The sequence below is a fragment of the Numida meleagris genome, chromosome 3 (genome assembly GCF_002078875.1).
Source record: "Numida meleagris isolate 19003 breed g44 Domestic line chromosome 3, NumMel1.0, whole genome shotgun sequence".
NCBI lineage: Eukaryota > Metazoa > Chordata > Aves > Galliformes > Numididae > Numida > Numida meleagris.
In genome coordinates this window covers 63,289,736-63,316,019 of record NC_034411.1, presented here as the reverse complement: position 1 = coordinate 63,316,019, position 26,284 = coordinate 63,289,736, and the positions used below count along the sequence as shown (strand labels likewise).

At 37.8% G+C, this 26,284-nt stretch overlaps 1 protein-coding gene across 6 annotated transcripts in view; it reads right to left on the bottom strand.

Annotated features, from left to right (window-relative positions):
• Positions 1-26,284, bottom strand: part of ROS1 (ROS proto-oncogene 1, receptor tyrosine kinase) — a 73,216-nt gene that overhangs the window by 29,243 nt on the left and 17,689 nt on the right. For 4 of the 6 annotated variants that reach the window (XM_021389647.1, XM_021389648.1, XM_021389652.1 and 1 more), the window contains 17 exons: positions 25,882-26,094; positions 24,900-25,010; positions 24,234-24,415; positions 23,113-23,304; positions 17,790-17,890; positions 15,979-16,193; positions 15,484-15,647; positions 14,705-14,867; positions 13,646-13,908; positions 12,870-12,933; positions 11,990-12,192; positions 10,664-10,875; positions 9,886-10,172; positions 8,779-8,955; positions 6,194-6,411; positions 5,483-5,624; positions 459-691 (listed from right to left, as the gene is read on the bottom strand). In XM_021389647.1, coding sequence (XP_021245322.1) covers positions 459-691; positions 5,483-5,624; positions 6,194-6,411; positions 8,779-8,955; positions 9,886-10,172; positions 10,664-10,875; positions 11,990-12,192; positions 12,870-12,933; positions 13,646-13,908; positions 14,705-14,867; positions 15,484-15,647; positions 15,979-16,193; positions 17,790-17,890; positions 23,113-23,304; positions 24,234-24,415; positions 24,900-25,010; positions 25,882-26,094 — 3,140 coding nt within the window. The remainder of the gene's footprint in view (positions 1-458; positions 692-5,482; positions 5,625-6,193; positions 6,412-8,778; positions 8,956-9,885; positions 10,173-10,663; positions 10,876-11,989; positions 12,193-12,869; positions 12,934-13,645; positions 13,909-14,704; positions 14,868-15,483; positions 15,648-15,978; positions 16,194-17,789; positions 17,891-23,112; positions 23,305-24,233; positions 24,416-24,899; positions 25,011-25,881; positions 26,095-26,284) is intronic. The other 2 variants (XM_021389649.1, XM_021389651.1) reach the window with 2 other exon arrangements.

Sequence of the window (26,284 nt, the reverse complement as noted above, 5' to 3'; positions counted from 1 at the left end):
TTCCCTTTCACTGAAATTTTCAGGGCTTTCTATCCTAGAAAAAACTTCTTTTGGCTGTGACTCATTTCATGCACACAACCCAGTATATTACACCACACTGAGTGCTTCAGAGGTAGGTCACCTCCTTGGAGGACAGAGGTTTCCCATCTGTTGATCCTCTCTTAGCACGTATCAGGGCAACCACAGCAGGACTGTAGCAGAAACTCCTGTTTAGTCTTGACATTGGTGATATGCACCCCAAATAGAAAATATCTCAGTTAAAGGATTTCATCTGAAAAGCTCATATAGGAATAAACTGTGATGTTTAATTTTCCTTAATCAGAAGACTAGAAGACTGAGAGAAATCTGTCAAGTATTGAACTCACATTTTCAAAATAGACATACAGATTTACAGAGGAATGGTCTAACTTACAGGTTAGTGAACAAACAGGTAGTGTTTATACTGCTTGTGATTATACCTTGAACAAATTGTTTGTTCCAGACTGGAGATCACTGACAGACCACGAAAGTGTCCCATTTGGAAATTTGCTTTTTCGCAGTGGAGTTTCTGGGAACAAAGACAATAAATTGACAGAGATTTGATAGCGGATGGATTCTAGAGGTCCATTTGGCTCCAGAGGTTCACTCCAAGATATGTTGATAGTAGTGTCAGACAAAACCACTGTCTTAATGGAATCAACTGCCTCTGGTACTGGAAGAGAAATTAAAATGAATCTACTTTTGGTATGGATCTCACAGGTTTTTTGTTGTTGTTTATTTTTAGAGAAATAAACAAGTGTCACTGAGGAAGGAAAAACAAGTTATAATTATATGAATATGGTAGTATTCTTGGCTATTGTACTATGCAAGCAGGCAAAAACATAGCTGGTGTCCTATAACTTTACAGTCATATCTGAATCGGAATTCCTGCTCTCTCTTATTAGTTTCAGATTTGAGTTTAGTAAGATGCTAACTTGGACATGCACTAAAAAAATACCTATACTCTATTCCAACTGGAAAGAAGAAATCCTCAAACTCAACAATATATTGCAATATTTGTTAAAAGATACATTCAAAGATTAATTAAGTTGTTCAGGTTGGGCTCTACGAATCGAGCAGTTCCAATACAACGTAAAACGGATTTATTTTTTATCTGATCTAAAAGTTAGATTTCTATTATGTTCTTTTGAAACACTTTATAGTTAAACCTCCAGAAAAAATAAGTTTCTGCATAGGTTCCATATATTCTCCTTTCCTTAAAAGAAATCATTAAACTCAGGACATCTCATATAATACACGAGGCTGGCCTTTGACCTAAATTCATCTAGGATGTCCCTCTGTTAATGGTAAGCAAAGAGAAGATAGTTATCAACATAGTAAAACATCACATACTCACCCAATGTATAAGCTTTCTAAATTTTGGAGATACACTACAAACATTTTCTGTGATGAATAGAAATACTGTATTCTGGATTACCAGTCAAATGGACCAGTAAGTAATTTATAAGAGAAAAAAATATTTGCAAACACATCATGTAAGCAGGATAGAATTGAAAGCGTTGTTAGATAAAACACAACCTCCTCAAGCTCATTTTTCCATAAATTCATATATTCTTCAGTTCTTTGTTTTGTCCAGTTCAGAATATCACAATTAAAGAGATTTATTTTTGTTTATTTTGAGATGTGCTTTTAGATTCCAAGAACAAAGTTAGATATGTTCACCAAGACAGCTTCTTATGTAGGTTCTGCAGAAGAAGCTAGCAGAAAACTCCTGACTCCTAAGCATTTCTTGCTATCATTTACAATTTTGTTCAGAAATACATGCTCTGTCTGAGCTATGTAAGCAAGAAACTGGACTGTTGGTCTATTTTCTATGCTAGCTGATTTCTCACTAGCTCTTTTGTAAAAATAAACTCTTCCTTTAAATCTTTGTGATCACAGATTGAACTGGTACGTGGAATGACCCAACTCTGCATTAAACATTCATTTTTCTTATTGAACTGTCCAGATATCTAAAAAGTTAAAAGCTGTTACACTATCTAGATTCCCAGCATATCAGAATGATGCGAACATATTCTCTAATTTATGCCTTAGCAGCAAAACTGCAGGTTATTTCAGTGAAATGTGCAGAAGCTATATTAGCAAGGAAGGCAAATGTCTTCTTTCACTAGCTAAAAGATATGTGGAGAAAGAGTGACACTCTGTGGCAAGAGCAATGCATTTACTTTTCCAAGTTGTCCTTTTTTTTCTTTCCTTCTATCTTCCTATTTGTTAGAAAGTACAGATTAATCCAAGCTTCTTTCATTTCATTACAGAATTGAGGAAAAGACAGAGGGAATGTACACAGCTTCAGAGGTGTGAAATAGCATGCACACTTCAAGAGGCTCTAGTAGCATCTGGTTACAATTTAAACTAGCAGTTGCATTCATGAAATTGAGAACACAAGTGCTGGGACACAGGCACATTCTAGTCACAGCTGGTTGGATAATTTTCAACAAATTGTGAAAAGCTCTGAATGTTGATAAAAAATGCCTGTTAAACTGCTCAGGGTTTGGGATTTCTTTTTTTTTTTTCATTATTATTTATTTTCTTTTTTCAGTTATGTTTTCAGACTTCATTTGTTTTGGTCATAACGTTTTGTTTTGCCCAACTAGAGAAGTTTGTTTTGAGTTTCGTGTTTCACTTGACTTGAGCCTGAAAAATTCCATTTCAGTGGAGCAGCCCAGTCTCGCATTTCATATTCAACATTTACGTTCCTCCACGGAAAGGGTGTACATTGCTGCAGGTTGGCTCAGTTTACCACACAAAGAAGCAAGAGTGTGAATTCCTGGCATGTCCCAATTGTATCCGATCTTACTCAGTCAGCAAGTCATATGAATTTTAAGCAGTACAGACCTGGATTCCCATGCAAAGAATTGAAGTTGACTGCTTATAGGTCAACTTTTCTTACCTTCTGCAACAGACTCTTTAGGAATATGTTCAAAGTATTCAGAGATCTACATAAGATGAGAGCCTATTTGCTCAGCACTGCAGACAGTGAGAAATCTGATCGAGGGTTAAAAAAAAAAAATAGCAGGGCAGACAGAACCCAAGCAGAGGTAAAGAGGAAGAAAGGGAAACCTTAGGATTCTTGCAATGGTGTGCACAGGTCTAGCTGCATGTCACAAGAATATCCCCGTAGTTGCACAGTCTGTGCAGCTACATGTCACCTATCACCAGCCCAGATATAGACAGGTTAGGTGAGCTAATGCTTAAGAACCACGTCTGCTGTGCCTCTCTACTTCATTCACTTGCACTCTTACAGAACAGAACTGCTCCAGCCCTGTGGGACAAGATCCAGGCAGGAAAAATAGTGAAGGTGTGTCTACAGCATGCCTGTAACATGGCGAGTTCAGCAGCAAGCATCTCTAGTTACTCTCTCCCAATTCCTTCCTGTAAAATACAAGTGGACTGCCATCTAGGCTTAGCTATAACTCTACCTTGGTAACATGGACATTATTGGAGGCATCTGATGGGTCTTCAGTGGATGAGTTTTTGTGGGTCAAGTTGCTCCTGGGCAGTGATACCAAGCACGATAAATGGAGCAGAGCTGCAGAGCCAATCTGCCACAACAGAAGAGCAATAAAGTGCTACTCTTACTACAGGGAATGGCTATCTCTTTATTAATGTTTTCTTTGTTTTCATCAAATGAGCCCAGCAGTATCGCTCCAATAACAACCACAATTCTGAGATTCTGTGAATTATCTGATGAGTGGTAAGAAGACAACTCCTCATGAAGAAGGATGTGAGACAGACATCCACACTCATATATACACATGGAAAAGAAGAACTTCTGTTGGGTGAGGCTGCAGTGTAAGACAACACATACAAAGGCATAGCATATATCTTCAGATGTTGCCTTTCTTTCTGGGACGTGTTGCTTCCTGGAGCTTCAGGAAAAATGGGAGTGTAGCTGTCCCACGGTGCAAACAGGGAGAATAATGCAGGGAGCGGGCAGAAGCATTTTCCAGTCCTAATTAAGGACAGGACTAGTTCAGACTAGTAGTGTTCTCAAAAAAATAAGGAAACCTCAAACTCTATTTCCTTATAAATCCCACTTGCCCTTTTGGCATTTGAGGAAGGCTTTTGGATTGTTTTGGTTTCAAGGCAGATGGGGCCTAGACTCCCAAATACATTAAAGTGCAGCAGCGTTGAGTTTCCTCCCTATGGCATATCCCAAATTTCATCAGTTTCATGAGAGTCAGTAAGCTTACACTCAAAGAGTCTGAATCCACAAAAAAAAAAAAAAAAGCATTCTTTTTTTTTTTCTTTCTATTTAGTTAGAGTACTCAAGAAGCACCAGATCTATGTTCAGCAGTGGGATCTCCAGAATAAGGTGGAGAGGATGGCTGTGAAGGTAAAAAGGTAAAGGGCAGAGGAAAAATGGGAGAAAACAAGAAGACAATGTAAGATATGTCCTAGAGGTCAGGCAAAATCGTCACTTGTTATGGACAGCTGAATAATTAGCATGTGCTCAGTAGTCATAGGTCCCCCATAATGTAACACAGTCCACAAGTCAACAGCAGAAGTGTTACAGAAATTCCTCATTTTCTGTTCTAGAAAATGTGCCCCAAATAAAACAAGTGTATTTAATATGACTGAGTTATCTAAGAGAGCATTGAAGAGACAGACAGTCTTTTGCAGTTTAACACCAAAAAGGAAAACTTCCAAAGCCACACACCCGAAACAGGAAGTGGAGATATCAACCTGGACACATTTCTTGAGCATCATCTGGTAATATCACACACACGTATATATGATGTGAGATGAATACTGGCTTTATAAACCAGTCTTGCTACAGAAGCACAGGCTCAGCTCTGAAATATCAAAGAACCAGACTGAATAATATGCTAACTCCTAACCAGTCATCCCTCTGCCTTAACTGACACAGTGAACATTCAAGACAAAAGCACTATTCCTAGCCTTCTTTTTCTAATATGAAAGGGACTGAGGAAGACATATAAAGATTATTAAAACAAACAGAAAAAAATTCTATTGGTACTCAGACAAAGAGAAGTAAAAATGAAGTGCTGTCTCTAGATCAGCCTAATTCACAATAAATCATATCTACACTATCCTAAGAAACAGTAATTATGAGAACACTATCAGGTCAAGGGAGAAAATCTTAATGTTGCATATATCGTACACATTTAAACATATATAATCACATATACATGCTAACACAGTTTATTGAAAACATGGTCCGAGGCAAAAACTGCAACTGCTTAGTCATTTTTAAGCATAGTTTATGTTTCCCCAGGAAGCCAATGACTGAAAACTTTAAAGAATACATATTTCTTATGACTCTTACAGATTTATCAGGTTTGGTCATCAGATCCTTGTGAATATCTACACAAGTTACATTCTGAGCAGAAAATTTCACTACTTTCTGATTTGCTACCCAAACATTTCTCCAACTGAGATGAGAATTATGTTCAAAATCAGAATAAAATGTGAAACAAACCTCCATATAGAGTTGTGCCAATTGTCTCCCTTCCTACAACCAACTGGTTTTGATCTGAATAGTAGTTTTTCACTCCAACTTGTATGGTGTAGCTTGAAAATGGCTTTAGGTTGTTTATGACAGCGATAGGTTCCTGAATTTCCTGTAATTTGAAATCAGATAATAAACATGTATTCTTAGAAAGTACTCACATGTAACACCAAACATCTGTCCATTAAATTAATAATTAGGTGTAATTAGCATGGTTACAATAATGTTCTGTTCAGTGATTGATGCTTGAATAGGAAATGGCAAAGTTTAAAAAAAAAGTTACAGAAAAAAGCTTTACTAAGGCAAGAACAGCTACCACGAAATACATAAAGTCAAGACGTATTGTTGTCGAACATGCTGAAGATTTATTTAAACATTTAAAAAATATTTATTTAATAACAACTTCAGTTTCTCTTTTTTCAAGTAAAAACCAGAAACCCACTGCAAGAGGATTTTAGCAAGAACGTGTTGAAATGTAGATGAGTACTTGCACAAAGAAAAGCTAAGAAATCCACCACTTAGCAAAATACCAATCACAAATGAGAATTAGTGCAGGATTTGCAGAAGTAGAAAAAATCCCTGACAGAAAGTTACAGAAAGGTTTATAAAATAAGTAGAAGTAATATCACATTCCCTGTTACATATGGTAGCACATGCGTTTTTGTTCCAAAATAGCCATACCAAAGTTTTTTCCTGTAGAGTAGAGAAATGGTAGGTTGAGTTCTCATGGTTGTTAGTCATTTCTCTGAAAAATACCAGATATGTTGGTGTAGGCTGGGATATGCTGGGGCATAGCTGCTGTGTTGTGACAGATGGTAAGCTTAACGTCAAACTGGTGTTTGTTGTATCAAGGATAGTAGGTTTCTCAGTGTCTAGTAATGGAGTCAGGCACCTCTTATCTAGGAAAGACATCAACAAATGAAAAAAAGCAATTACTGTCGGACCAATCCAAACATGCATGGGACTCTATTACTGTTCGTATGAGAAAATAATAATCACAAAACCACAAAGTCACAAATAGAATAAAATCCCACTTGGATATAGTATATTTGGTTAGTTTCATAGATTAAAATAATAGCAGTAATCAAAGTAAAGGCTTGTTTATCTTTGATAAGATCTGAATTGCTAAAATGTTTTGATTCTTCTTTAGGCACCTAAATACCTTAGAAATTCAGACCTTAGTTGCTGTGTTACTGAGAGTAGTATACACTGATGAGCCCAAACTTGCTTGTCGCAGGAAAGGCAGATACACAGAATAGAGGCTAACTTTCCCTAGCAATTAGAAGTTATCTCATTTTCTTCCCAACAGCTTTTCAGCTGTGAAGTTCATAGTAACAACAGGGAATGGGGAGACAAGATTTGGAAGGGAAGAAGTAGTCTTTATGGAGAAAACAGCAGAAGAATACCATATAATAACATACAGTAACAAAAATAAAACCCTAGTCACTTGATGTACTTTTAAAAAACAACTTAAAAATTACTAAATGGACTTGCTGCCAGGAAGGAAATGATGGTGCATGGACAATTGTTTGCCATTAGGCAAGAACAATTGACCTCATTGTCAAGATCTTTTCTCCGTAAATGAGCAACCCTGTCACTCCTACCGAAAGCAGGTTCATGCACATAAGGGAAGGAGAATAAGAAAGAGTATTTGATAGAAATAAATGTGAGATTCATTCTTTGACAGTGTATAGTTTCTTAGAGTAGGAAAACTCTCATGGGAAAAATCCAAGGTGGAATAAAGAACTGAGTCATTTTCATAACTGAAGTTTCTGTCAGGCAGTTCCATAGAAACATGCTTACCCTGAGAAAAAAAATCCTTCTCTACAGTCCCCTTCCTCCTAACCCTGAAGAGAAATCATTCTCTCACAGAACCTGTGACAGGACAATAATTTTCACTGAGTGCTTCTGATGTGTTAAATGATCAACTGACATCGTGTCTCTGGATGGCAATTAAATAGGTTAGAATGAAAGGAAACTAGCTGTACTATCTGCACACATCACTAAGGCAATAAAAAGCTTGTCAGTCAATCCAGATGGTCTTTGCAAACACCACTTTTTCAGTACCAAGGAGAAAATAAAATAGTTTTTTCTTATTTTAAAATTTTGATTTCCTTTGATCTTAAACTTGCATAAATAATTCTGTTCATTTTTTTTCTGTTGTTTTGTTGATTTTTTTGTTTTCTTCATTAAATGCCAAATCTTTCTGTCCTTCCAAGTATATTTTCAGAAGCTGTTGTGAGTAGGAATATCTCTGTGGAGATTTCTAGGTAGAAACAGTCCCACTGGACGAGACACCAATTGTTCCCTTTCTGCACCAGCCAAGCCTGGATTTCTTTAAATGAGCCGTATCTCTTATTCAGTCTGTACCAGGGCCAAAGCCAGGATCCTGCATCAATGCAAGCCCACACAGACTTCATGGGACTAAATTTGCCCGAAGTACTGATAAGAATAGCCTGGGCTCTTGTCAGAGCGGCTATGGGCAAGAGAAACTCTGCTGGCTACCCAAAAATAGCATAAAATTTTTCATTCCATAGAAATCCATCCCATTAAAATATTCTCTTGTGTATTTGCCAAATTTTTATGTAAAAATTAAGAAATTATTTTTTAATATGTTAACAATTCTAGTAGCTGTTCTAAACTTCCATACTTACAAATATAATCCCTATAGGTACCATGAATCCTGGCATTGTCTTAAAAATAATTTTTCTTTTGTTCATTACTATTCCATTATTGTTTATTTAAAACAAAACCAAAAAAAAGGAGTAGTAAGTGAAGCCTGAGTCTACTAGCATGTAAGCTGGAATTGCCTCTCAGGCATTATTTTATAAATCACTTTAATAAGCAGAGGTCTTATCTGTTCATCTTTGGAAGAACATACACCTTTTTTTTCAGATTCACATACTTATGAACAACTGCAGAATTCTGTGTCATAACAAAGATCATTACTAAAGTCTTGCAGCACCTCATGACAACTGATCTTCTTCAGGACACAGTGGTTGCTCTTTTTCATTGTTTTAACATTCACCACCTTTCCCAAATCTCCAGGTTCAACACAACTTTAAAAATAGGTATTTTTCTTTCCTTACGATCCTGAGCCATTAAACCACAGGCAATATTCACCATCATGACCTTCCATGCAACACTTAGTTAATCCTTATTTCCATCTTTTAAAAAATGTAAATACACATAGCATGATCTACAAGTCAAATACATGCTCTGAAATAAACTTATTGCATTTGCAGAGCAACCCAGATTCCCACTACCTGGATATGATTGCATTGCTGAGTTGTAGGCTAAGATTTTCAGCTCATGATTTGCTTTCTTTTGAAGAGAGTGTCTTGTGCTTTCTTTATTTGCTAGACAAATTTCAGTGTATTCCTTTGTTTCAACGGTCCAGTATATAAACTGGTTATCTACAGTCAAGCTGCCAATTTTCGTACCTGTAGGAAAACATCATAGAATTAAGCTTCAGCATAACTCTGAGTGAATGATTTTACAAGAGCTGATTAGTGCTTCTTCACAGTGACTCTATATGGGTCAGTATCTTTGCCACATCATATCTACAAAGACTTTCCCTGGGAAAGAGATTTCTGGTATTTTCTGACAGGTCTCATGAAGATGAGACACTTCATTATTTCACTTTGCAAGGGTAGATTGAGGACTTTTTATTATTTTTACCTATGAGAACTGCAATTCTGCTACCGCACACCAAAGATAAAACACAAGAGCAGTTAAAAGACATTTTCATCATCTTTCCAAGATGAAAAATACAATGTTCTGCTACCTCCCAGGAACAACTGAGGCAGCTCCCTTGATAAAAGGACAGTTTCACCAGAACTCTTCCAGTATCAAGCTGAAAACTGACCAACCAAGATTTAGTGTTTACACGAAGTGAAACATAGGTTAGATTCCATACAAGGCTCCCCCTGCGTTAAGTACCCTCCGCACATCTAATATTGAAGTGTTCAGTGTCACTTACAGGCACAAAATAAGACAGCATTGTAACTTGTCATTGAGATACTTTAATAGAAGTATCTAATATTAAACCCCAGCAAAATAATGCACTAACACTATAACTGAAATCTAATCACAAGTAGAGTGCAAGTCTGTAGCATCTCCATTTACTGACATCTCACTAGAATACATACTTCCATTGGTAAATACCCTCACCCTGTTCCTTCTACTGGTTTGTATCAACAGGGTACACAACTGGAAGCATGAAACACAAGTTTTTTGTCCATCTTGCCTGAAGATGAATCAATTTTATAAATAAAGTACTTCATGAATTCTATTTTGCTGAACTGTGCATTGTTGATGTTAGAGACAGAACTAATCACAAACTATCTAGAAACGTGACAGAGCAATCAGACCTTGAAAACTTGGTATCTTGGTAATCCTCCAGCAGTGGCAACCATCCACATCTGAGGCCCATATTTCATCTCTTCCTCTGATAAAGAGCAGTTGGGATTTCTTGATGTCAGATACATCTATACTCATAGGTCTTCCCAGCTCTGCTTCTGCCACATTGCAGCTGCAGTAGTTCCTCATCTTTTCTTCTATTGATTTGTATCCCAAAATGTGGTACACAGTGTTATTCAGTATATCATAATAAAACATGCGGCAGCCATAATCAAGCTCTTCAATCCAATACAAGCGGCTATCAAATAAAATGCATTGCTTACATCAGAAAAACTTCAGTCTGAACAGAGTACCCTAAATACAGTCTTGAAAGTGACTTCAGTCAAAAACCTTCCTAACATTTAAACAAGGTAAGTAAAGCAGCATATTTCCAGAGAGATATTTTTTGAATGGAAGGTCACAATAACAGAATACTCTGGATAAAATGGTTGCAATAATGTTATGGTAATAGTTATGCAGTATTGACTTCCATTTGCATCATTTGAACAGAAGAGCCTATCAGGACTTAAATATCATTTGAAACTTTTACTCAAACATAGACATCTTTTTAAAATTAGATATGTCCAAGTTCAACCAGCATACACGTAGAACAACATCCAGAAATTTATGAGACATACACAATGCAAAAATCTCATATAAAAAGTCCTCTTGGGTCCTTAAGAGTTAACGCTTCATGAAAATCATGTTACAAGGATACTTCAAAAAAGTTTTTAGTAAGATGCTTCTTACCTTAAAAAAGGATATGACAGTAGAGATGATATAGTTGAATTATGTTTACCCAACTGTATGTTCAAGGCTTTTAAGGACTTTGTCTTGAGCTCTAAATCAATTAAAAATACTCGAGTTTCATTCCATGATGTTTTCAGGGCAACAAAGAGATGTCTTGCAATCCAATCTACTGTGATGGCTGTGACATTGCGAAGAAATACATCTTCGAAAAACTTAAGAAAAAATAAAATAAAATCTTAAGAGCAGAATTTTCCCACCCAATGCTAGGTTACTATGAAATCAGATTGTCTTCCCAAGTCATTTCTACTTGGAAAGTAGAAGTCAAAACATAAAGAGATGAAATGAAGTTTCCAGTATCTTTATAGAAACAAAAGATGTTGTTTCACTAATATTAATCATTGTTTCCATGTTGGTTCAGTTTACTTAAAATTAGAAATAAATCAGATGAAAATAAGTTGTTTGATGCAAAAAAAATGTATTTTATGTAATTGTGTGACTTTTAAATTAAATAGTTGTTGAAATATCTTGTGAACAAAGTAGGTGTCAGTAAAATCATATATGTTTAACAGGAAAACTTTACCAGTGGCATACTCAGGCCTGTTCCAATTGCTATAGGTAACAAAAAAATTGCAAGTTCAAATTTGGTTATATTATACATATTCATGTCGTACAGCTAAAAAGGGCCAGTTGTATCTCTTTCATAGGAGCATCTCATATGAACTGATAGGCATTAGGAAAGTTGTATCTTTCCACTTCAGCTTTCCCCATTGTATTTGCAGCCTAGAAGGCCAAATGTGTCCCAGTGATACATGAGAAGTGTGACCAGCAGGTTGAGGGACATGATTCTGCCGCTCTACTCTGCTCTCGTGATACCCTATCTGGAGTACTGCATCCAGTTCTGAGGCCCCCTACACAAGAAGGACATGGAGCTATTGGAACAGGGCCAGAGGAGGGCCACAAAGATGATCAGAGGTCTGGAGCACCTCCCCTACAGGGACTTTTTATAAGTTGCATGTAGCAACAGGAATGAGAGGAAGTGGCTTTAAACTGGAAGAGGGTTGATTTAGACTAGATATAGGAAGAAATTTTTTTCTTGTAAGGATCGTGAGACCTGCCTACAGCAGCGGGGTTGGAAATAGATGATCTTAAAGGTCCCTTCCAACCCAAACCATTCTATGATTCTATGATTCTAATCATGTTGCTTTCTCAATCTGTTTTCAGCATCATGTTTTAACTTCTTCAAAAACATAATTAGGCCGAAAATAATAACAATAATGACCACATTTTCCTAGATTCTTTAAAGCAAGGGAAAGGACAAGGTAATACCTGAGAATCTGAAGCACTCTGTATATTCAGAAGAAAAAGAGAATCTTCTAGGATATAGTACACGTTGTCATCATTAGCAGTATAACAGATGTCCTTTATATTTGTATTTGCCAAAACTTCCCATACAGTATGATTATTGTCTATGTCAGTAAGAAACAACTTGTTGGCAGAAAAAGTTAGAAGAGTTGGGACAGGGAAAAAATCTGGAAAGAAAAGGGCACAGCAGAATTTACACCAAGCATTCTAGGCAACAGCAGTCATTCATAACATGTAACATAAAGCAATACAAAATAAAAATAAATGATGGCCCTGTACAAGTTATATTTGATCATATGGCATGGCAGAAAAATAAAATAATCAGATGCAGAGATTGATGTTGCTTTCCTGTCATCACATGCAAACTTTTAAGAATTTTTCAGTGGCTTTGTGGATGCTTACCTAAGAACTTTAAGCAGAGTAAAAATAGATTTACTCTCTTAATTACCTTTCACAGTCCAATTAGAAATAATCTATGATCCCTAACAGAGCTCTAACTCTCTTGGCTACCTTTCATAGCCCACTTATAAATGATCTATATTACTGTAGTAGTATGTAGATAACAGATTGAAGACTGCTGTTCCATGCTATCTTGACACTGCTTAGAAAAGTTAATCTAGCATACTTCTGAGAAAAGTCTTGAAATTCCCCAAATTTAAGCTAATGTTAAGAAACGTGCCAATAATTTCCCGTTAAAAGCTGTAACAACCTCCTCTGTGGAGTCTACCACAATGTGGAACAAACGTCACCCCAGTTTAAGGGGCTATTTATTACCAAAGACCTGTATTGTTAGTACACCAGCTATTGCACATAAACTATGAGCTGGCATCTAAGTCATCCATACCTGATGAATTCCTCTGTGCTACATCTGACATAGGTCCTGGCCCCACAGATGTGAAAGCTTGCACCTGTGAGAAAGGACATTGTTACGTATGTTAAACAGCAGCATGAAATATTCCAGTATAGAGCCTACAGAGTCACAATTAATGACAAAAGGACAATCAAATCCCCTGACTGCTCAGCTAGGAACATAGGTATGTGTTCTGCTTGACCAAAGACTGTACTGGTGAGTTCAAAGGCTACACCGAGGCTTTGACCATGGCTATGAGGAAAATTTTGAGACGTGGCCCAGAGAGTGACAATTAATACTGCATTTATCAACTAGATACAAAGAAAGCCAGACGGTCTTGTCTTCTTCCCCAGGTTGGAGTACTTTCCTACTGTTGATATTGCAAACAACATGGTGTTCTTTCCAGTCCGTAGCCAGCCTATTGCACACTTCCATGTTTCTAACTTGTCTTTCGTGCACACATTATGTTGTAAGGCTTTTATCATGAAAGAAATGTGACCTCCTAGCAAGTTTTAATATGAAAATATTTTATTAAAGATATCAAGTAACTCTTTGCATTTATAATGCAGTGTTGCTTTCCACCTTTGCAGTCTTGTTGCACCTTTGCAACATACAGAAAGGCTAAGCCAGCTGACCGGAGGTGAGTCAGTGAAGCAGCAGCTTCAAAAGAGAAACCACAAATTCTTGCCCCAAGCCCTACACCATCTCCTAGACAAACACATCAAGATGCACTGATAACGTCTGAGATAAGTTCAGTAATTTTTTCATACCTGAAACCTTACTGTGAGCCTAGGAAGCACATCTCTGATTGAAAAGAGCAGCATAGTGGGTTTGACATCGCTCACGTTCCACTCCATGAGACTGTCAGCAGTACCACTCTGATACAACAGTTGATAGTAAACCCTGAATTGTGTTAATACTCCATTGTCCCTTTCAGGTTTGTCCCATCTGAACTCCACAAGGACTTTCTCTTCACCTTCATGTATGTTATTATGTAACACATATATTCTAGGGTTTGCAGGGGCTGAAGGAACTGCAAAAAAAGTAAAGAACACAGTGAAGCACTTATATGAAAACACAATCTGTATCTTGTAATTAACACTTTTAGTTTTGCACCTGAGCTTGACAACCTTAATGCTGACAGAAACAGATAGCAAGTGGTGAGGTGTTAGAGAAGAGTATCTAAAACTTCACAGTAATTCCATTCTGTCTTTCATCAACATTTACGTATCTGATAAAGATACAGGTAAATACACTCCTGCTCTCAGATTGGGATATATCTATTTAGTAAAATCCTGTAGGTTACTGTGGAGCAACAAGAATATCACAATACAGAAATACAGAACGGGCCCTATTCCCTCTCCTCTCCTCTTCAAAACCTATTGCAGCTCATAAGCTTTCTCAGTGCACCAGTCATTCAGTGTTATATCTTAGCTGTCTTAACTTTAACCTACATGAGAGCAAAATGTTACACAATTAAATAGTACATAATATTTATTAAAAACTTAACAAGTGGTTAATATATCACATGCAGCCTTTGATGGTCATTATAATGGATCTCAATTTCTCTGTATTACTCATAGTCATAGGCACATGGTGGGTATACCATCACGCTCTTGCTCTTCCAAATTCTCTTACTGCAACAGCGTGCATTTATGTGTGCAACAGATAACTGCCAAAGATATTCAGGAATGTGTCCTTGCAACACTGCCTATGGCTGACTAGCCCTGGAAGCTGCTCATTCCTCTCTAGACAGGGTTCCACATGCTGACACAGACCTGGTCCCAGTACCCACTGCAGGCGATGACTGGGATTTGAAATCCACGTACCTCCTTCAGGGGCTCGAAGGAACACAGATGTTGTTGGTGCCTTTCCCCAGTATGTGTACGGAGTCACACTAAAATCAAAGAGTGCAAACGGTTCCAGCCAATCAACTTTGTAGGATGGAACTGTCAGGTCGTGCGGATGGAGGCACCGTTCAGTCTCCAAAGACTGTGAACAAATAAAATAAAATGAAATAAACATAAATAAATAAATAATCAAATAAACAAAACTAAACAAAAAAGACCTCCTGTTTTCTAAATTCTCCTCTCCAAGCCGGTCAACTAAACCAGGACAGAGCTACTCTTCCCGAGTGAACATTGTTTCACCAACTCTGTCATGATGCACTGCAATCTGCTAGCAATCTGCCCTTTGAATTTAAAGTACAGCTTGCCAAACATGCTAAAATGCAGTGTGGATGAAGGCTAGATTTCACGTTCAGTCAAAGGCTGTCCCACTAGCATCTTGGAGGACACTTCTGTCTTCAAAACCATGACAGTTACTGTGAAAGATTTTCTCACACATCCTTGGGCCCTGGTAGCTCCTCGCCTGCCTCTTCACACTCCAGCAGCTAGTCCAGAGCTACTGCTAAGCCCATGTGCCTCCAGTGCTGGCCTCAGTGGTGGAGGAACAGAACAGCTTGCTTTGTATTTGCAGTTTAGTTTGGTTGCTTGATGAATTTCTAAATTCTGGAGAAGAAATAAACTGTGTATTTGTTTAAAAGTAGACATATCAACAACTAGAGCAAGTTATACATGTAGATAATAAGGAAGGATTGCATGAATACCCTCACTTGTAGAGCATTTGATCCCACGCAGTAGAAGACAGTTCCCCATTGCACATCTGTGGAGGCACTCCAAATGACGTGAAAACTTGAAGAATTTCCTTTAATCTCGAAGGAAGATTCTAGCACTGAATTTGGAATCACTTTTGGTGTAAAAGAAAAATTTCCTGCCCACCAAGAATGGAAATAATAGAAGAGATGTATAGAATAAGATCAATAAGTAGAGTTTTTAAACATTACTTAAAACTTTAAGGTACTACAAATAAACCCATACATAGTCGCCAAACAGAAGCAATGGTCTATCAGCAATAACATTATGCATTCTTTTTAGCCATAACCATCAGCTTTTCTAACTGCACATTATCCAGCTATAGCCTGATATACTTACTATCAAGTTGCTGTTATTCTTATCTTTTGCTAAACAGATAAAGAATTTTAAGAGTGGGGAATGAGAGTGAATACTTTTATTGAGGGGTTTAAGTTAAGGGAATGAAGTACCTGGCAGAGGTTTAAGTGATGTGTGAACAAGGGTAAAGGCTGCAAACTCAGCTGGTTCTGAAAAGGGAATGCTAATGCTCTGGTTAACTTCCTGAGTAGTAATGAATTTAAGCTTATTAATCCAGAACAGACGACCACTGTAGTACTGCAGTGCACTCTGAGATACTTCTGAAATACTCCATGCTGAAAATTCTGTCACTATGACATTGCCACAACTGCAAAAACATACATGAAATCAGCAAATGCACAGAGTAATGAGAACAGCATTTATGCAATGTCTGACACACTAATAAAATTCTCATCATTCACATTTTTAATACTCATATAGGAGGCAAGAAAACAAATCAAAAACTTTTCAAGATCTCTACAGCACACTTTCTAGAATAGCACATTGCAGGACTATGCACAAAACATATCCCTCATTCCTTCGATTTCATTCAAAAACAATTCTAAAATGGTTTAATATTCTGTTATATGGGTGTAGAAAATTGACTATTTAAAAAAGCGAGCCCAGCATCTCTCAGCCATCCCACAAAAACCACAGAGACTACTTCACAGCCTGAGATTCATTCTATTACATTAGAGCAGGTTCTCAGATTAATTTGACCCTGATAGTTTCCTTGATAACTTTTCATTATTTATTAAAGTCTATTAACATTTCCCTCCATTGATATCACTGATAATTTAATTTGTCAAGTTACTTCTATGCCAAAACGTAGAGGTCCTTTTTGACCCCAATTTATTTTCTCAGTAAGATATTGAATATATTGTAGAAGGCATCATTTTACCATCTTAGAAATGTCTCTCAACATAAACATATGCTATCCAAAGCAAATTTGGAAAATCTTTGACACACCATCAAGTCTATTAGGATGGGTTACTTCTAATCTCTCTGCTCTGGCATGCCAGAGATGATGATTTACGACTGCCAATTTGTTCTCCATGGAGCTACATGTTCTAATTAAAACTAATCAACACATTTTGATTCCTTAAATGTTTACCATTAATCATAGTGAGTATAAAATCAATCCAAAAATTCAGCTGATTCCACTCAAAGCCAGCTTGCAACATTATGAACATATGTAAATACAGATAGTGTTCAATTAAATCCAATAGGTACAATCTCATGCTTGTTAAAAGGTAACATTCTCCATATGAAAAGGAGCAAAAATCTGTTTCCATGAGCAACCACTAATCAACCCTGCTAAATAGTTTCTTTATGATGTGGGAGGTACATATGTAAAAAATATTATTTTTCTCAAGGTCTTACCAACATACACTTTAGTTCACATACTTATAAACACAGTTTTGTCCTATTTTGTTTTGTTGTTTTTTTTTAAACTGCCTCTCAGGAATAATTAAGTTGTTTCGCATTCAGGATGATCGAGCGGAAAGCCAACTGCACGCCGATTGATCAGGTGAGAAAGTAGTGTCAATTCAAGCCTTAAGCTCCTTGAAAGATGAACAAGGTGCAGCTCTAGGCAAGTGAAAGCCATCAGGTGTTGTAAATACCAAGGTAAATCTGACAATTAATAGTGATTATTTCCTAAACCTAAGTCTAAAAATCAATGAGCATGACCTCACTTCAGTTGAGCATCCCTATTCTGTTTCTCTTACTGTAAAAATGTGTTAACAGCTATCTCAACTTATAGTTTTCCATTATCTACGTGTGATCATCAGCTCTTCTTACTGTTTAATTAGAAACTAGTACATTCAGCACTTGATAATCTTCTTTTAAAGACAATACTACAAAGAAAAAAAGAAGAGATAAAAATAAAAAATAAAGATTCTTACCTGTACTATTCACTTACCTTTCTTTGCAAATAGAAATTCTGTATAGGTTTAGGTATAGACCATCTTGAACAAGCCAGTAAAGAAAACCATAGTTGAGATCCAAAACTAAACCAACCACCTAAGAAATAGAAAGTTCGAAGAGCAATTGCTACACACTTTCACTTTTGTGGCAGAAGCCCTTGGTCATCAGTGTTGTGCTAACAGCATGATGTGTAGCTCTTTGCTGGCAAAAATAACACTATTACCATGAACATTTATTCTAATATGAAAAGAGCTAACACTAGAAAACAATCACTTCCTTGGTGGGCACTAATTTACAGCAGCTGATGATTTCTATATAGCATTTTATGAGCATCTGTCACAGCATTCATTCCTAGAGCATATGAGTGCTTCAGATTTATGGCAATAGTGTATCAAATGATTAGTAAAACAACCTATCAACATTTCCAAAACACCTCTGGTATTTTAATATTCTTTGTCTGAAACAGATGGTTGATATTTAGTCTGAAAATCAGAATAACTTTTTGAAAGAAGTGTTTCAGATCTTCTGTCTGTTTTCTAGCTTTGATTTATGCATAGAATATTTAATATGTTGCATTACTTCTGTAAAATACATGCATTTTTTAATTGATGTATTCAGTTAAACAGGAATTTCAAATGTTAACATTTCAGTAAACCATGTATTATTTAAATAAGATTCAAGGGGAAAAAAACCAGCAATCTTACTGTTATTTCAATATTTCACCTTCATTTAAGCCAGGTGCAGGATTTTTTAAATCCTGTTTTAAACAGGATTTAATATTCAAAATTAAGCTTTCTCATTTTTGCAATAAAAAATAGATTCAATACCTTGTGCAAAATAATAGAAATCAGTCATCTAGTAATCTGTTCTGTAAGTAACAAAGAATTTGCTTCCACAAATCCATCTGCTAAATGTTATCAAGTTCAGCCCATGCCATGTCATGAGCACAGCTTACAAGTGGTTAGAGGCCTTTCTGAGCTTGTTTTCCTGCAGCGCCCAAACTTTGCATCCAATGGAACTGGTTGCAGCTCTTCTTTTCTAAGGTTAGATTTCCATTATGAGTGTAAATGGAGCACCTTTTTTTTTTTAACTCTTCATTAATAAACTGTAGAAGATGATGACAGGAAAGCAAATGCTATATCACTTCGTTGTCTGATTGTCCTTATGTAATCACATTCTTGACATATTTCTGTTGACACTGTATGTCAAGAAATCAAGGTTTGAATGATTGCTCCTGTTGCTGTTAAAAATATCTCACAGTATGTATGTGCCCTAGTGCATATTTAACCAAGAGCGTTATATTTTATAACATATACCTATTCTTCCATCTGTGTGCAACACCAGATTACATATTCCCAAACCTACCACAGTTTTTGAAACATCTTGATCTTTTCTTTCTACAACTATTAGCTTTTCCCACAGACAAGCCCATCTTCTTTCTGCTGTTCCCTGCATCACCATTAATAAAAGGGAAATAAATATTTGTATGTTCTATTCATATTCAGGGGTTGGGTGGTAATTTAACACCACCCTTCTGCTTCAAAAACAGACTTCTTCCATTTCATGGGAGTTATTGGACATTATATGCAATTGTGACCGTGCAAAGTAATTTGACATCACAAGATGCAAAATAAGTGTAGCTACTTAAAATGCCCCTTGACTAACAACATTAGAGGGTCCTGGCCCCTCGTGCATACAGTGATCTTTGCTACTACCTATAAATTTATTTTGTCCCAGGCATATTGTACAGTGTAAACTACTTAAGTGCTTTGAATATTCTGGACCAGATCCTAAACTGTAACAAGACAGAGTAGCTCTGCCAAAATCCATCAAACTATACCAATGCACACCAACTAAACTGTGCAACTGATTGCAAAATAAAATAATTGTCACAAAGAGATCTAGTTCCTTCCAAAGGACTTCCAAACTCTGCTTTCATACTTGTTTAGGACACCTATTGTCAGCATATTAGTGATCTTCTAGTCCCATTACTCACATTTCATGCTAAAAGAGGTACAGCTATATACTGCTGACAGTCCTGTACTGACCAGTTGAACAGCAGTTCTTTATCAGAGAAGCAACAATTAAGTTCCAGCAAGAAACACTTTTGTAGAAAGCATGCTCCAACAGTTGCATAACAGCAATTATCCAGTACACCTGTGTCTTAATATTAAGAAGGTACTCTTTTCATGAAAAGTGGCTCAATTGTCTCAGGAAGATACATATTATTACTTGTAAAAACACATATTTGCATACTTATATGGGACAGTGACAACCAGCTCAGTAACTCCACCATTAAGCAATATCGTACTGCCTTTTTGATGAGCTTATTCTGTGTTTTATTTTAATAAATAATTACCCATCAGTTACAACTGGTCACTGCTCCCTTAAGATATTTTTACTTGGCGTTTTTCCTGTGTGCATCACAGCAGGAGGCTGAGTTCAGGAAGTCAGTGCACAGAGTAGGGGCAGCACAGAAGCAGGAGATATTTGTTTGTAGGAGGTGTGAATAAGTGGAGGGTTGAAGGCTGGTAAAACTGACACAGAGATAGGTGCAGAAAAAAAATGGCAGCAACAGACAGGCAGTCTTACTGCTGCCAAGGGCCTTGAAGATGAGAACAAGAAATCTGAGGTTAGAATGAAGTGATTCAGAGAAACAGGTCATAAGTCAAAAGAGAAGGAGGGGAAGGTGACTTTTGTCACTTAGGTTAAAATGCAAATTGTCACAACAGATCAGCAAGAAGATACATGAGAAGTGTACGTGTGCTGTTGAGGTTGTATAACATACATCTTCCCATGAAGACAGCCCATACTAGCCAGCCTCTGTGGAGAGGTGTGACCCTCTGCAGCACAGGCGTCTTTCTCTACATGTGTGTTTAGATTTACATATTAACCATGTGCCACTCCAGAACCAGCTTTCCCTCTCCTCAACAAATTCCCTCTCAGCATGAATGCAGCAGTGACCTATGAGATCAGCTGGCCTTTCCAAGCATTAATCACCTTTCAGAGACTAAATCAGACCTGGGTATAGGGTGTTATGGTTTTTTTTGTTGTTCATTTGTTTGGTTTTTTTTTTTTTTTTTTTTTTTTTTTTTTTTTTTTTTTTTTTTTTTTTTTTTTGTACCTTCATTGTTGAGGGGGTTTGGGGTTTTGTTTTGTTTTGTATTTTAGTTGTCCGGTTTTGTTTGTGTTTAAATCTAGGAAACACCAGTCTCTTCTCCTCTTAGAGAAGGAGGTTGAAATGTTCTGGGGATTAATACAAAGGTAATCAGGAGACGTAGATCTCCAAAGTTTCAGAAAGCTCTTTAATAGAGAACTTGTCTTGAGGTAAAAGCAGGAACACAACTTGTAGGACAGATGGATTTTGTTTTAAAGGCTTCTTTAGCAAAAGATATGTTTTAAAGCTGTTGCAGCAATAATGTATCTGAATAGATGTCTTCTGTAGCAGTCAAGTTACACCTTACCCCTATACCTGGGACAGAGTGAAACTCCACACAGCCTGTGGTTGGAAGAGGGGATCATTCAGCTTTTCTTTGAGAGACACTCCAAAGATTAAAAAGATTGCAATAGACCTGGGAGAGGTTCAAATGTTCAGCAAAACCTTACATGCTTCACTGATTCTGCAGTTCCAGTCATATTGACTCCCAGACTCCTCCCATCCCCACTGTGGCATTAGAAGGATTTTCTGCTAGGAAACTGGGTCATCCATCACTTTTATCTCAGCTACACAAGGAAGAGAAGGAAGGGAGTGAATGAAAGGAAGGAAGTATATATATGTAAATGCAAAGGCTCTGGCAGATATTTTCACAAGGCAAACATTCAGTCTGAGTTCTTTGGCTGTACAGGCAACTCTGAATCCCATCTTGCAAGAATGAGGACAAGTCCATAGCATGGCAAATCCCACATGGTGGCAGTGTCAAGATGGGTCTGGAGAAAGCAAGGATGGTCTGTGAGGAGCCAGCAGTGGATTAAGCCCTTAAGTGTCTTGATATGACATCAGAGAAGGGTGAGTGGAGAAGAAAGACATGAAGAGGTCAGCAGAGAAACAGAAGCTGTCTAGGAAGAGCACAGTGCTCTCTCAGAGCACATTGGGAGGTATCCAGTTAGGAAAGGGGGGAGTTAATGGGCACCCACAATTTGCAAGGTCTTGTCTGAGCTCTGAGTGTCTCTCCACTCCACCAGCTTATAGAATCATAGAATCATAGAATTAGCTAGGTTGGAAAAGACTTACAAGATCATCCAGTCTAACCATCCACCTACCACCAATAACCCCACTAAACCATGTCTCTCAACACTATGTCTAAATGTTTCTTGAACACCTCCAGGGATGGTGACTCCACCACCTCCCTGGGCAGCCCATTCCAGTGCCTGACCACTCTTTCAGAGAACTAGTATTTCCTAATGTCCAGCCTAAATCTCCCGTGACGCAACTTGAGGCCATTCCCCCTCATCCTGTTACTAGTTACAGGAGAGAAGAGGCCGACCCCCAGCTCACTACAACCTCCCTTCAGGTAGTTAAAGAGAGCTATGAGGTCTCCCCTGAGTCTCCTCTTCTCCAGACTGAACAATCCCATCTTCCTCAGCTGCTCCTCATAAGGCCTGTGCTCCAGACCCCTCACCAGCTTTGTCGCCCTCCTCTGAACATTCTCTGGGGCCTCAATGTCTTTCTTGCAGTGAGGGGCCCAAAACTGGACACAGTACTCGAGGTGCGGCCTCACCAGTGCTGATGCCTTCATGGAATGCATTATCCCCCCTAATACAGCTAAACAACAACTCCCGTCCTTTTCTTCACACTTATACTAGCTTTTCTGACTCTTGCAAAAAAGCCCCTTCCCTCCTCCCAGAAGAGTCACTGTCCTCTGCAGCAGCCTCTTCTCAGCCACCTGGAGCTTCTCAAGAGGATGCAGCAAAGGGAGATGTGCCAAGCTGGGGCCAGGCCTGCAGCTGACTGGGGTAAAAGGAGAAAAGGAAGACTGGGAAGAGGAGGAGCACACTGAGGATACAGGGTCCCCAAAACACAGCTCTTGTTGTTCTTGTGGTCACGTAAGGAGCAAGAGCAGTCAGGATGGGGATTGGCAGTGTGAGATTTGGCATCCTCACTGGCACAGAAGCAGCAGAAGCAGCAGAATCGTGGTACAGCCATTATGTGATACAATTTTTACACTGCTCTCAAAGTGACAAAACAATATTGCAAGAAGAGCCTGCTTCTCTTCTGATTTTAACATGGTGGTTGTAACAACCACAAACACTGACTACACTCAAGGGTAATCACTAAAACACGTTAACAATAAAATTAAATAAATAAAGCCAGCAGTCACCTGTTCGCCAGAAAACTGTAGATGCTCTTGTAACACAAGGTACTCCTCTCCATTCAGTCTTGCACTCTCCACTGTATATGTTGTGGCCCAATACAAATAGCCATTCACTGAATCCACCACTAGATCCTTCACTACATATACAACATGAGCCACAACATCCATATGGCCTCCCAGCAGTGATTTTCTGTAGATCTAGGGACAAAAGAATTGCTTTTAGCATCACACCTACATTGTAAGCCATGATCAAGTAAGTGACCTTCCCACAGTCATTTATTACAAGTTTATGCAAGCCTAAGGCTCCAAAGTCTAAGCTTTTGCATTCAAAGTGCAAGAAGAAGAGGCAAAATTATTAGTTAATGTTTGCCAGAAAGTAACAAAAGAAAAAGCTGAAATATTTATACCCCTTGGCTTTCTGAATTTCAGCAGCCTTCTGTCTGACAGAGTTTCTCTCCCGCTTCTTATTCACTATTCACAAGTGTAAATGAGGGTGCAACACAGTGTGAAATCTGGCCTTCTAGCTCCAGTTTTTAAAACAGCTTCTGACTTTGCACTTACAAGAAATGAAAGGCATAATTTGACAGCACTGCATAAATTAGCACTGCAATTTTGAAGTCAGCTACCTTTTAAATAATTCACATGTCAATGTTCCTGATATGAGAGTGTACAAAGTGCAATTGTAATTATTTTTTAACTGCAGTGTTCTGCAAAATATCACAGTACAGAAGCCTAACTTGAAAATTTTTGTGTAAACAAACCATGCCAAATTTGCTACATATATAAAGTTTAAAATAAAGTCCATCTCCTTCCTAGCTGGGATGGACTTGGCAGCCTCCTTTTTCACTGTCTTCACTCATTTTTACAATGCTGAATCCTACAAAACTGTTGATAGCATATTTGATTTACCAATTTTGCACCTACAATTCAGTACCCCGAGTTAGTGAACATTTTACCCCAAACTTTTTAATAACTTTGGAAAATCACTTAACAAAGGCCTCCTTACTGTATATTACAATAGCAAATACATCTCTGATTGCAAGAAGATTGTCTACCCAAGTATTGTTTTATGATTTTCATATTGATGTCAATTTTTTTTTATTTTTTAAAGTGCAACTCTACCCTACCGTATTTGCCTTGCCAGCCCAATACAAGCATTGTCCCAGCCAATCAAAGGCCAACATTCTTGCATTTTTGATGTCAGGTATATAAACATTCTCAACGGTACCCTCTTTCTTATTCATCGACCAGGTCTGAACTTTCCCCATGGAATTACTCCAATACAGAGTGTCATTATACCAGTCGAGGTCTTGAAGGAAAAAAAGGAAGATGTTAAGCATTTCACAAGCGCATGAAATACCTATATATGTACAGATAGATAAAACAAAACCAGACACTCCACTTTTTAAAAATGAATACAAGTAAACAGTTAGGCTCAGTTAACATGAAGATAAGTACTTGTAGAAATCACAATTTTGTACATATATCACTGTGATGGTTATGGAAGTATGACATCTATCAGGATGCTGGAGGCATAACCATTTGGTTCGGAGAGTTGATTTCAGTTCTGCTGTAACCGTGATGGCATCAGTAGAGTTTCACTGTGGACTAATTTGACCCACAAAGCAGAACAAAGAGGATGGACTCAAAGGCCTGGCTCCAGTGAAGCTGTATCACTGCACGTTCAAGTCCTGACTGGTGCAATGAAAGCTCTTGCCTTTCAGTTCTGTTGATGAAATTTATGAAGACCTTGTAACACTGATGTGTAGCAGCACCGTTTGGTTAGTATTTACCTGAAATATTTCTAATAGCAGGATGGAGAAATTCTCCTGGCCCACAGCTATCCAGCCGCTGCTTCCAGAGCCCTTCTGCTCCCACTGCCAATATATATGGTTCTTCTTCAGCTTGTAAAGAAAGAAAACTGAGGTTGTACACACCAATAAACAATTATGTATACTTGTAATTTAATTATTTTAGATGGGTTTCCTATTTCTGGATAGTTACAGGAGCACACAGTTCACATTGCCTTGCCCTATGTAATAATGGACAAAGAAGGCAGGTGTGAAAATACAATAACTTGAGACAGTCAGAGATTCAGGGCAGGCTGAGGCCCAGAACAGCAAGGTAATTTGAAACCCTATTAGATACCTAGGCACTACTGCAAGTTTGGACGTTTCTGACCTAAGTCAAGCAAAAATCATCCTAGATTTCAAGTGCTAGCCCACTCCCTTGAGTTGAAATATTTTTCCACTCAGACACAGGTTTTCAGGGGGTGAAGTAGGTTTCAAAATGCATTCCAGAAATATATTAATCTGAGACATTACACACATATCCATTTATCTCTTTAACTGCACAAACCCAAGAGTTTTCAGCTTTTAGTGAGCCTACACTTTCCCATAAGCTGTCACTAATACCCAAAAAACTGCTCAAACTACTTTATTATAGAAAGTGTTTTACAGAACATATAGCTGTTTTTGTCTTTCTCCCTTGTATGAAGAAGCATGTTCAACAGTATATTTGCATTAGAAAATACATGCTTATATAAAAATAAATATTAATCATAAACACGTACTACATAATCCTGTTGCAGTTTGAGAATCTTGCTACTTTAAGTAAATGCAAATTTAGTTATCCTAACATTTTTAATGCCTTCAAGATGGATCCCTTTTGTGCCCCTCATCTTGCAGTCTTTTCCCAAAGCCAGGTCCTCATCAGGTGGAAAGATGTATGCATAACTCATTCTTCATTCCTTCTGAGTGACAGTGAAATTCTCACCTTCTTCCAACGTCATGCCCCTAAATGGCTCTGACCATGGTCCTTCACCAGCAGGAGACACAGCTCTGACTGACATCTCATACACGGTGAAGTTGACCAGCTCCTTCACGGTAAACCTGGTGTCAGTAATGTTTGAAATGACCCATTCTTCCTCAGAAGGTCTTTGAGATGACACTTTCACATCATAGGTCCAGTTCTGCCAAGCAGACAGACCTGTGAGATGTGAACAATCATGTTAACATTTACATCACAGAGAAGATATGCATTCTCTGAGAAAACTGTAAGTTGGAGACTCATTTCCAAAATGCCAGTGTCAGAGGAATCCGGAAATGAATAAATTAAAAATTTATATTCTCCACTCTCTGACAAAGAGTTGTGGCTCAATTCCCCATGAAGAATGAAG